The sequence below is a fragment of the Galendromus occidentalis genome, unplaced genomic scaffold, assembly GCF_000255335.2.
Source record: "Galendromus occidentalis unplaced genomic scaffold, Mocc_1.1 scf7180000076944, whole genome shotgun sequence".
Lineage (NCBI taxonomy): Eukaryota > Metazoa > Arthropoda > Arachnida > Mesostigmata > Phytoseiidae > Galendromus > Galendromus occidentalis.
In genome coordinates, this window is record NW_003804933.1 from 13,969 (window position 1) to 26,181 (window position 12,213).

Consider the following 12,213-nt stretch of genomic DNA (forward strand, 5'->3'; position numbering starts at 1 on the left):
GGGATGCAAGATATCTAAGGTATCAGTTCAGGGTCAACTGGCAGCAAACGATCTCGAGCATCTCTGGATTTTCTTGGGGAGGCGATTCCCTACTCCTTGAAATAGATCACATCGAAATCGAGCCCGCAGCTCTCCGCAGAAACCGAACATGCCGCCATAAATTCGCGTTCCGGAGCCATTGGAGGTTCCAGGAAGCTGAAATATAGGAATACCGATTGGCCGATGGTAAGAGGCGGCAACGATATCAACTGACATCTACGGACCTTTTATCGATCCGTTGAGAGAGCATCCGGCCTTCTCGGTGAACCGCGGAGGACAGGCATTCAACCCGAAGTAAGATGAGGTTCATCAGCGGCCCCTCAATAAGATGTTTGACGCTCTCAGGTCGCGAACTGAGTTTCCGAGAAGGCTCCGCCCGCTCTGTCACGATGATGCAGAAATCGGTGCTCTGTTGTCGCCCACGACGACTACGAATCAAAGCGCATCCCTCTCGACGGAGCGAGTCGAGATGAGAGACTTCCTCGATCGGTTCGATTCCAGGCGGGCAGTCACGCTCGCTTCGCGGTCAACTATCCACCGATCGAACGGATTTTCAAAATACGAATGCTCCGCGTTCGAGAGATGAATATCCATGGGTTCTCGGGAAGACAATATCCTCTAGAATTCATGATGGTGGAAGTCCCGCTTCAAGATGCTCAGACAGCTACGATTCCGTCTCCAACTGAGCTTGACTCAAGCGCGTGCAACAAATTGTCTGGCCGGTTGGTCGCTAGGCAAGCGGGCGGGCGGGTGACTGAGCATGCTGTCGGACGTTCCGATGGACTTTTGGATCTACTGCAAACTCGCTCAATTACCCACGAATAGAAGAAAGACGGACACTTCAACTCATCCAGCCTTGGCTTCGATGATCAGACCTCAGCTCAGTCAGTTCAGATCAGCCAGGAACTTTTTCCAATCTTCATCAAGTTCGCAGCGACCGGATCACAGAACGCGCTTTTTTCATTTTCTCCAGCGTCAGAAGCTCTTTTCTTCTCGAAGCCTGGAGCTATTCTCGAATTTCAACTGGTTCTGCGGAACTGCGAAGCTTTTTACAGTTCTCTTACTTTCGGACGGCTCCCTCGGCTTGATATCGAGCCTTCGGTCGATCCGTCGCAGAACAGGGCTCGCTTGAACTCGAACCCGAAAAGTTCCGTGTTCCGAAGGCCTATTCGCGATGAGACCGCTTCGATGAGAGATCGACGCGCGCATATTCATAATTTCATCTCGGGCTCATTGTCCTCGTTTCGATTCTACAGAAGCAGCTCGCGAATCGGAGCATTAAGATCCCGAAGTACAATGTGCCAGATGCAGTCGCTCGATCAGACTTTCTCCGGGGTCAGCATTCAACAAGTTATCATCGAAACCGAGCATGGGCCGCACTCAAGAACTTCCGGAGGTCTCGAGGCCAACAGACTACGATCGCTTTTTTCGCGACCGCTAGTTTCATTGCCGACATTACCCACGTTTCTTTTATCGGACCTTCTCCCATCCCATAACGGACAATGTCTGTGATGCGTTCCGTTCAATTCAAGAACGAAGACACGCCTGCGGTGACCAAGTGTGTTTTCAAGAAGCAAAAGCTCATCCGTGTGGCGTCAAGTCACGGTAAGAGCGATCGGCCGACTGGCCGATACTGAACGCCAGCTTGGTCAGGGGGAATCGCATCGGTCTATCGAAAGAAAATCTCAGTGTGAGGTGAGAAGTCGCGGATAGCCTATCACTATCCAGAGCCCATCGCTCTGATTGAGATTGTACTCTGTCGAGATGTTGTGGCCAAGAGAGCCAGCCGGCGCTGATCTCCCTGCTCGCGAGAAGTCTCCGAGGCTGGGAGTGAGCGAGGCTCTGCCGGCGGCCCCAGCTTACGTTTCAGTGAATGATTTCGCTCGATTATATGATCCGGAGTTCGCTGGAGACACCACAAGAATGCGTCCTCTCACGGCGACGGCTCCTCCTGGCAAGCCGAAATGTTATCTTATATGGGTTTTTCCCTTATATATGACGTCTTCAACATGGGACCCGTGAGATCGGGACTCGGGAAAGTGTCTCTGAAATCCGGTCTTTTCTGATATCCGAGTCTCTCACAAGCGGGTTCGGCTCCAGTAGATGTCAGAGAACACATTATACAAAAGTTGCAGCGATCGGGCAGCTGCCTATTGTTTCAAGATTCGTTGGAAGAAATATCTACCGACAATGAAGACGGTCATGACGCAGAGGATGATGTCCATACGACACAGATGAGGGCACATTTTGTTGGGGACGATTCAGATGGAGCGGAGTCCCATTCAAATAGGAAGACTTGATGCGTGACATCGGAAAAACACTGCACTCATGATCACCACGCACAGGCGGCTAAAGTCACTGACGCAACACATTATCCCAGCGGCGGGCTGACACGGACATCGTCCACAGCAGTCTCCATCTCGTAACTAAGCGAGACTCTCCATCTGAAGGGAGGTGTAGCCCGATCGCGGGATCATCAAGCACACTCGGGAAGATCCCACGTTCACGATCCGAAAACTTCGCATCGACAATAACTCCATTCAGCCCGCCAGGGGCAGCTCACGGCGAGGGACCCGGCGCGGGGAAGGGATAGAGGGGCTTCGGCGAAAAGGGTTTGGGCGCGATCGCGCCGAAACGAGGCTCCAATATTTCCCTATGCAGCCCAGCAGAGGAGCAGCAACAAATGGACAGAGGCGGTAAAAGCCCAGAGCCAACTCCGAACTTCAATATAATTCAGATTCTCAGAAACACCCTCAGCTCAGACTACTGCTGGGTTGCCGCGAATTCCAGAAGAAATTAAAAGCTCGATATACTCCGATGGAGATTTTAAAATCACAAAGGTATCGGTCCCACTCGTCCTCAGCTCAAGGCTAAGCGCCGCCGAACTGCCTCGTTTGAGACTGACTCGAATGAAAGCATTGATTCCGTTAAGGTAAGATCGACCTGGTTTGCGGAGAACGAGCCGTAATAGTCGGCGTATCACTCGAGCCCCAAGACCCGGATTTTATTTCTCAACACGTCTATATACAAGGATGAGCTAGATCTCTATCGGTCAGTTTTATTCTTTCTAGTGTGCGGAGTCAACGAACTGAACTTCACTCAGGAGCAACACTGACTTCGGGAGAGGTCGTGGTTGCGGTGACAGAACCGTGATGGTGTTGCGCTCTGTATCAACGTTGGTGACGCAGAGGAATCCTGCCACGTTGCTGAGGATGATGTCTTCATCTTGGTCGCCCGGCGATGCGAAGGATACCGCGAGGATGTGGTGTAGAAGCGAGGCGGGACTGTGAATCTCCACGAGTTTCGTTTTGTTGTTCTCAACCTTCACGCCTGCAGAGCAACGCCTGTTAGTTGACCACCGTAAACGTGACCTCTAGCGCGCGGAAAATGGATCGAGGGAGAATATCGGTTCGGAACTCACCCAACGGCATGCACGAGTCCGGTAGGGCGGGGGCACCTATTTTGTAGATTTTGACCTCGTTGAACTTGACGTCGAATGAGTGAGGATACAGTGCCGTTTTCAGTCCATAGAAATACTGTTTCACAGCGGCTTCACGGGCGTCGACGCGATTCTTCTTGACTCGTTCCACGACGCCGCCAGATTTTGGCGTGAAAACTACGTTCACGAAAGCGGGCAGATCTCGGACCATTTCGTTGTACAATCTCTCCTGGTCCATGACGAGGACGACGTCCGCTTCAAAATTCAAAACCGCGTTGAGCAGAGCCCTGTAGCCGGATTGCTTCACCTGTAGGAACAATTCACTCTCAATTCACTTTATAAACGATGGACTTTGAGAATTAGAAAGGTGAATGCTGCGATATCGATCCGGTATCGATATCGGAGCGACTGTGCTCCTCATCGAGCAAGGAATCTAAAGGAGCTATCCACGAGACGAGAACTCACCCATCCGCAGGTGTTGATTATCACTCCGCTGTGGGACGCTCGTTTGTTGACGTTTGCTCTACTTTGCAAAACTTGCGCAAGCTTCTGCGTCAACATATTATACAGTTCAATGTTTTCCCCCGGACTGATGTGACCGAAATGGAAAACCAGTGGTCCTTGCTGACTGAAGCCCTCCTCGACATCGGACGGTCTCTCGACCAATACCGCGCCTATAGTGCCGGGGAGGGAGATCTGACCCTGACCTACGTCCAGGTCTGCGAACACCGGTCGACGTCCCTGCCGCACGGCGTAGTTCAGTAGAATTTTGCAGAGAGTGGACTTCCCAACGTCGGTCGGACCGACCACCATCACCGTAGGACCTTTGGTTCCCTTCTGCTCCGCTTTCTGACGCATTTGTTCCAGGACAGCGTGGATATTGGCATATATGACCATTGGAGTTTCTTTGGAAACGTAAACAACTTCCGTGGTGCCGAACAAGCGCAAGGTACATCCATGCCATGTGAAAACAGCGATCTTTGAGCCTGAAAGAGTCCGATATTAGAGAGTGCCGTCGTCTCCCTCTCGAACAACCGTGTCAAATGTGATTTCGAGTACTGACCGCTTGTGAAAACGTATTCTTTGTCTTTGACAATCTCGACACCGAATATTTCCGCGAATCCCTCCACCAGCTCGAGTCGGACTGTGTGGGGAGCTTCGACCTCGAAGCGGAGTTCATTCTCCTTCTCCAATTTGAAATCCTGCTTCGACTCCGCTTCTGCCATCTGGAACCAGTCGGGGTAACACCGTCACGGAGACGTGTAGGGAACACTACACCGGTTTGTTTGTTTTGGCGCCGCGAGAACACCTGAGTGCGGACTCCTGGCCACTGGCCACAAGGCAAAATTCAAGATGGCGGCTTGAGCGGGTGTCTTGGAGAAGAGAAGCATTTAGTTGAGACGAGAGCGCGCGACTTGAAATTCTGGAGCTCGACTCAAGTGAATTCCTTGAAGGGTATATTCGGGCAAGTGGAAGACATTAAGAGTGAAGAGGCTGCCCGGCCGACTACCGGTGCCAGTCAAATATCACCATCGAAATTTTCACTTCACCACTCTCCGGATTCTCGCTCAGACACTCCTCACTCCGGCCATCAATCGAGAATGGTGAGATTTGACAGTGAGATTCGACTTCATCATGTGGGAGGAGGGCTCGCCGTCCTTCCGTTCTGAATATCGAACCAGGAGGCACATCGGGGGAAAATTGTAATTTTTGGTCTGTACGCTTATGACGGGCTGGCTCAATATGGTTTATATCACACAGCATGTGATCGACCGCCAGATGGATCATGAATCATCACATCGGATACATCATTAGCATTAGCGATGCAATCGGCGACTTTCCCCAGAAACTCTCATTGAAGTGCTCGGGTCCTGGGGAAATCTGACCGACCGCCGCCTTTCAGCTTCAAGGTCGCATGAAGCTCATCGCGCGGCGCTCGCCGAGGGACCTCATCAAGCCGTCTTCTAACGCCGACCTGGAGCGACCCGAAACGCCTCCTCCGTGTCCCGCTTAGCCGCGCCATCAAATCCCAGAGCTCCGCTGACCATCGAAGCAGTGCGTGAAACCCGGAATCGAGTTCCGTGTCATTTCCTTGGAGGCTGAATTCGCGAAAAAGCCTGCTTTAATTCGTTTCTCGTGGTGTCTCGAGGTCGAGCAATCAGCGACATCGAGCAGAGTCTCGTTGGCTCGGATCTAGTATCGGTAAGTTGTCCCGATTTGGGACACGTGTAACACCTGAAAAATCTCGAGTCCCAGAGTGAATCTCGATATGTAGAGGGATTCAGGATGCCGGAGTGACATCCGACGCGCTACTGTCAGAGAGCTGTGAGACCATATATGCGTCTCGGGATAGATACCCACCCCTTGATATGTTCCGTCCCCACTTCCCCTTTTCGACATAGGAAATTACTGCAACGCTGTTATTGGTAGTTCAGATCGTGAGAGACTTCCCGCTTACGAAATCGTTCTTCCGGAACAGGAACAACTCGAGCGCTAGCGAGAATCATGACTGAATCACAGCGAATCGCAGTTTGTATTCTCCGACATTTGCGGGAGGAACTCAATAGTGCCCTCGTCTCAGAAGAGAGCAAAGAGAGTCTGGAGGGTGAGTTGTGGACGGTTCACCGAGAACTCATGCGACGTGCCTAACACTTCGGAACTTCTCACCGTCTACCAAACGTACCGATGGGAAGAGTAACCCAATGGATGACCTTACAGTTGCGATTCAATGCTTGGAGAGCGTCTATGAAATCGGCCCGGACGATATGGTTGCGTTGGCTGTCAAGGAAACTCTACCGAGCATGTTCAGGGCGGCGACCGGAGGAGAAAAGGTGAGTGGGAATCCGAAGAAGAACCAGATATCAGACCACCCTCGACTCGAGAGGTGAACTCCGCTGAACTCGGCGGCTCCCTTACAGAGCTCCTTCAGAGGACAAACCTCGTCCAAAGCATCAGAACCGCCGAGGAAAGATCCAATTCCCGAGGCGGAACAAGCGAAAGTACAGGGCAACGAATTATTGAAAAACAAGAAATACCTCGAAGCGCTGGAGATGTATTCGAAAGCAATCGATCTCGATCCCCAAAACGCGGTCTATTTCTGCAATCGAGCGGCGGCCTTCAGCAAACTAGACAAAAGTCAAGAAGCGATCGCAGACTGCGAGGCAGCCCTCACCATCGATCCGACTTACTCGAAAGCGTACGGCAGAATGGGAATCGCCTACGCAGCTACGGGAGATCATCAGAAAGCCCTCGAATGCTACCAGAAGGCCTTAGAACACGATCCGAATAATGAAAGTTATCAGAACAATGTTCGAGTCGCTCAAGAACAGCTCAAGGTTCGCAGATTTCCAATCTTCCTATCTCCAAACAAACATTCATAAGCTGATATATCCCTCACAAGATATTTCCAATGCAACCTTCCGAAACTTCTAGGGTACAACAGGAGGCCGGAGCTCGAGCGGCGGATCAGCTGGCGGCGCTGGCGGTCCTGGACTGGGTCTCGGTGGCGGACTTGGCGGTATGCCAGATTTCACACAGCTCCTAGGGAACCCCGCCTTGATGAACATGGCCACTCAGATTATGCAAGACCCCGGGATGCAGAACCTTATGACCAACATCATGTCTGGAACCTTGAGTGCCGGTCAGCAGCAGCCGGCACCGGAGCAGCAACAACAAGCACCGAGTGCACAGGCACCTCCCGCCGAGGGCGATGCCGCAAGTCAACTCGGCGGATTCAACATCGACAACTTACTGCGGGCGTAAGTAGGTTCACACGAGTTTCGGGGCCTCTGGGCTCGACGTGGCGAAAGATAAGCAAGCACATCTGACTATATCAGAGTGCCATTTCGCGCCATAGGATGAGGGCGAGTGCGGTCGGCGGTAATTCCCAAGATCTGCTTCTCGGGAGAATCGGCATCAGGAGTCGTCCTTTCGGAATAATCATGGCCTGATATCGATTTCAGAGGTCAGCAATTCGCTCAGGCGATGCAAAGTAACCACGGACCCATCATTGATCAACTGCGGCGAGAAATGGAATCGAGAGGGGTCAACCCGCCCTCTGGGGATAATAATCCGAACAACAATGGGGGGAGCTAAATGAAGCCCGGTAACCTAAGAAATGCATCAATAAATACTCTCACGTCCTCGTGTTGACGGACCGCATTAATTGAAGCGAATCAATGGAGAAATCATCAACTGACTGTGGGATCCGCCGCGGCTTCCCTTCGGAGGAACACACTCATGATCACACTCTCATGAGCGAGGGAGAAGTCCTCCAGCAGAGCCCCTTCTTACTGAGTCAAAGTTCAGCTATCGAGCTGGAGATCCTGTCTCCTCTGCTGCCTCCCAAGTGAAATCCGTCCTCGCGTTCGAGCCAGCTCCCGAATTTCCTGAAACGTTCCTGAGGATTCGCCGAGTTCCGTGTACCTAATTCATTAGCAGCCTGAGAAACATCTTCGGGGAGGGCGTCCTCTCGAGGAGAAACCTTTCTTGACCACCGCGGAATCCGCTTCGAGCCTCCCTCTCCTGAGCCTAGCCCTTCGTCGGATTATTCATTCGAAATTCGAGATGTCAGTCCCATCCGAGGATTCTCGGTCTAATTCGATTTCTCGACAATTCAGGGATTCGATGAAGAGCCATGCCTACACATACTTCTCTCTGGTAGGAGAGGGACGCTGATATCCGATATCGACATATTAGTACATTTTTCCATCGACAGGAAGTCTTTTCCGCATCAGAAAACTGTATCACATTGGGAGTTGGAGCGCCGGCGAGAGGCGACTCACCGGCGGTCTGTTCACGCAGAGATGGACGTTTTGGGTGGGGGGGAGGTCGCGAGCAGATATTGTCAGACACTGTCAGATCACGGAAAATCGCGCTTTATTAATAGGGGGCTTCATCGAAAACCTGCGTCGGCAGACTTTCGCGAGGAATTCCTTGAAGGCGACAGATAGATGATCTCTTGGAGATGGCATCCCATAAGATGATTCCAAGCTCCCCCTGAGAGGCCAGGCTCCCCAGGCCGTCCGAGCCCGGGCGCGCTGGCCGTTCGGAGGGCCCTGTTGGCGTCCGAAGTCATGCGGTGTTGCCTTGCAAAGGATCGATCTCTCTAGGGTTGAATCGTTATGCGTCTGGTGAAGGACTGAGGGCCAGGATCCCACGGGATCACCCAAAGCTTTCCAAGGGGAGAAGTGACTGTGAAGGTGGGCGAGGAGTCGGAGTACACCCGATTCGGATCGAGCTGCAGGCAGAAATCATCGATGTCGTAGTCTAAGAATTCCTCTGTGAGAAAGTTTCCCTCCTGGAAACCTGAGCCGAAATCGTCCCCCCACACGACCTGCATCATACCATACGCAGGGACTATATCTCACACCCGCTGAACACGACTATGAGCTGTTTAAGATTCGTACAGCCATCGTACTCGTCAACAACTGGCCGGCGGCGCGCTCCTCCCCCCGGTCGTCTGCTTCACTTGCTCGAAAAATTCCTTCGAACGGCAGTGGTAGCCGCATACCACGTGTGATGAAGTCGGCGGAGTGTCATCCATCCATTCATCAATCTGTTGCCGCCGCACCGCTCCAAGACCCCGAGACCATAACGGCACTTGGAGAGAATGGGGTTCCTGAATCGGAGAAAAGATATCGTCTATGTCGAACATCCAGGACCAATATACTGAGACCAGCTCCGAACATGGACGCTCGATAGGTTTCTCCGGGATCGATCATACGGCAGAACTCCCCACGAGAAGAGTCGTCGCAGCGGCACCGACAGGCGATACGAGCGACAAGCCAGCGCCGACAGCGATGTCATACATGCGACCGCTGTTGTTGTGGAAACGCGATACTCAGTCAGTCAGTAGCTTCGCGCAAAATATTGGACCGTCAGGAGAACGAAGAGGGGATGCTTTCCGCATAGAAAGCGAATCGAGGGCGGCGGACTGGTGTACGGATGGGGGATGTTATAAATTCCCAGACAACGGAGGAAGTTTCAGGGGGAGCCCGCTTGACAGCTGTGGACCGCTTCGGACGGATTCGAAGGGAATCGAACGTCGAATTGGATTCCAGTCCCAGTGAGCAAGGACCGGGTCTCAATTGTCGCCGCTTCGTGCCTTGGCAGATATAGCGGAGAGTGAGTAAAATAGAATCGGCCCAGGCAGCGACGATCACTGCCGGCCGGCCGGCCACGTTGCGCCTGGTTGCAGCCCTAGCCACCAGGTGGTGCTGATACTGGACATGATTTTTTTGCGGGACTTGGACTCGGAAATAGTGTTGAAAACCCATCAACGGAGCTTCTCCTATCGAAACTCGCACCTTCCCCATCGAAGTGACATCGGTAGTTCACTTTAGACAATGATCGGGAGAAAATCCAGATCCAGCGTCGTCTGCTGCAGACGGAGAGGATGTGGCTACTATAAAAGCGAAGCGCGCCATGTTGGAGGCCTTCACTCCGTTCTCGTTCTCATAGTGAACGTCGGTTACGCATCCAACTTCCCAACATGCCGAAGGAAAAGACTCACATCAACATCGTGGTCATCGGCCACGTCGATTCCGGTGAGTCTCCTTGCATCAATTAATTGCGCCGGGAAATTCGGTCGCGTTCGGTGTCAAGTTCGCGGTGAAATTCCTATGGGGAGCATCGATAAATTCCGAGCTTCTCCGGATGCCGACGACGCCGGCCAGACCACGCCGTACCGGATTTCGTGCCGAAGCTCAATTTTGGACTTGAGCAGTTGAATCAAAAGCTGGTGCAGGTGTTGCACACCGTGGCGGCATGTAACTGCTCGACTGACAGAATCGAGAATTGTGACATTTCGCTGTAATTTCTAGTTTTCCTGCTAAGCCTATCTCCACGTTGCCGGGTGCTGCCCTCTATGGCCGTGGCTTTTTCACAATGGCGTCAAGGCGTCGCTATCGGAGACGGCGGTTCTTCTCCGGTGATGGTCGAGGCGTTTTATCAAGAACGAGCCAACTTCTGGGAAGCGGGTCGAAACTCGATGAGGTACCGGGTTCGGCAGTCGAGTTAATAAACTACCTTTTCTTTGTCTCCAGGCAAGTCGACCACCACCGGTCACTTGATCTACAAATGCGGAGGTATCGACAAGCGTACCATCGAGAAGTTCGAGAAGGAGGCCCAAGAAATGGGCAAGGGTTCCTTCAAGTACGCTTGGGTACTCGACAAACTGAAGGCTGAGCGTGAACGTGGTATCACCATCGATATCACCCTGTGGAAGTTCGAAACTCCCAAGTACTACGTCACCGTCATTGACGCTCCCGGACATCGTGATTTCATCAAGAACATGATCACCGGAACTTCCCAGGCCGATTGTGCCATCCTTGTCTGTCCCGCCGGTACCGGAGAATTCGAGGCCGGTATCTCCAAGAACGGTCAGACTCGTGAGCACGCTCTTCTCGCCTACACCCTTGGTGTGAAGCAGATGATCGTCGGTGTGAACAAGATGGACACCTCTGAGCCGCCGTACTCCGAGGCTCGATTCGAGGAAATCAAGAAGGAGGTCTCGTCGTACATCAAGAAGATCGGATACAACCCCGCCACGGTTCCCTTCGTCCCCATTTCTGGATGGGCTGGAGACAACATGCTTGAGCCCTCTCCCAACATGACTTGGTACAAGGGATGGCAGATCGAGCGAAAAAATCAGAAGTTTGAAGGCAAGACCCTTCTCCAGGCCCTCGATGTCATGGAGCCGCCCACCAGGCCCACCGACAAGCCGCTTCGTCTTCCCCTCCAGGACGTCTACAAGATCGGCGGTATCGGAACAGTGCCCGTGGGCCGTGTCGAAACCGGTGTCATCAAGCCCGGTATGGTGGTCACCTTCGCGCCGTCCAACCTCACCACTGAAGTCAAGTCCGTCGAAATGCACCACGAATCTCTCCCCGAGGCCGTACCCGGAGACAACGTTGGTTTCAACGTGAAGAACGTCTCTGTCAAGGAACTCAAGCGAGGATTCGTCTGCGGAGACTCCAAGGACAACCCTCCCAAGGAGACCGGATGCTTCGACGCTCAGGTCATCGTTCTCAACCACCCTGGTCAGATCCAGAACGGTTACTCGCCTGTGCTCGATTGCCACACGGCGCACATTGCCTGCCGTTTCAGGGAAATCAAGGAGAAGTGCGACCGTCGTACCGGCAAGAAGCTCGAGGATCTCCCCAAGTTCATCAAGACCGGAGATGCTGCCATCGTCGACCTTGTTCCTCAGAAGCCCATGTGCGTCGAGTCCTACACGGACTTCCCTCCTCTTGGACGTTTCGCTGTTCGTGACATGAGACAGACGGTTGCTGTCGGTGTCATCAAGTCCGTCAAGGCCAAGGAGGTCTCCGGTGGCAAGGTCACCAAGGCCGCCGAGAAGGCTGCCAAGAAGAAGTAAACGAATCCGAAACAAAAACTTACCAACCGACGCGCGGGGAACGAGTTTTTGCTCTTCTCCTTTCATCGGGGTTGATCTATTTAATTTGTTGTAAAAACAATAAACCCTTTCTACGACATTCCTCGCTTTTTCCATGGGAACGACTCAGAGGCGAGGAGCTCGAGCGACGGGCTTAGAGGGACTTTGCCTTGGGAATCATTATTTCGTGTTTTTCTCCTCTGGACAGGAGAGCACCGATTTCAAGCATGAGAATTCCATCGCTCGGAATATTAGTGTTCAATCGAAGAGATCGCAATAGGGAGGGAAATGAGAGATGTTTCGGGACCTCGCTCCGCCTGATTCTCAGCGAGGTTCC

The 12,213-nt window shown here is 52.7% G+C and overlaps 2 protein-coding genes across 2 annotated transcripts; one reads left to right on the forward strand and one right to left on the reverse strand.

Moving 5' to 3' along the window:
* Positions 1 to 2,999: 2,999 nt before the first annotated feature.
* cbc (protein CLP1 homolog) lies at positions 3,000 to 4,726 on the reverse strand. The gene is made up of 4 exons (XM_003740387.2): positions 4,542 to 4,726; positions 3,944 to 4,464; positions 3,461 to 3,785; positions 3,000 to 3,369 (listed from the first exon to the last, which is right to left on the reverse strand). The coding sequence occupies exons 1-4, from the start codon at positions 4,702 to 4,704 to the stop codon at positions 3,107 to 3,109; spliced, it is 1,272 nt and encodes a 423-aa protein (XP_003740435.1). The 5' UTR covers positions 4,705 to 4,726; the 3' UTR covers positions 3,000 to 3,106.
* Positions 4,727 to 5,511: 785 nt separating this feature from the next.
* Positions 5,512 to 11,975, forward strand: LOC100897821 (eukaryotic peptide chain release factor GTP-binding subunit ERF3A). The gene is given in 10 exon segments (XM_003740388.2): positions 5,512 to 5,680; positions 5,958 to 6,083; positions 6,197 to 6,309; positions 6,397 to 6,813; positions 6,911 to 7,236; positions 7,441 to 7,568; positions 9,541 to 9,604; positions 9,899 to 10,026; positions 10,525 to 11,636; positions 11,638 to 11,975. Coding segments are annotated over 9 exon segments (2,508 nt in total). The 5' UTR covers positions 5,512 to 5,680; positions 5,958 to 5,983; the 3' UTR covers positions 11,758 to 11,975.
* The last annotated feature ends 238 nt before the right edge of the window (positions 11,976 to 12,213 follow it).

What these genes read in the sequence shown, in the direction of transcription:
- cbc (XM_003740387.2), bottom strand. Translation starts at nt 4,704, where the DNA reads ATGGCAGAAGCGGAGTCGAAGCAGGATTTCAAATTGGAGAAGGAGAAT. An exon ending in AGAATACGTTTTCACAAGCG is followed by an intron (nt 4,465 to 4,541) that starts GTCAGTACTCGA and finishes GGACTCTTTCAG; the next exon opens with GCTCAAAGATCGCTGTTTTC. An exon ending in GGACTCGTGCATGCCGTTGG is followed by an intron (nt 3,370 to 3,460) that starts GTGAGTTCCGAA and finishes GTTGCTCTGCAG; the next exon opens with GCGTGAAGGTTGAGAACAAC.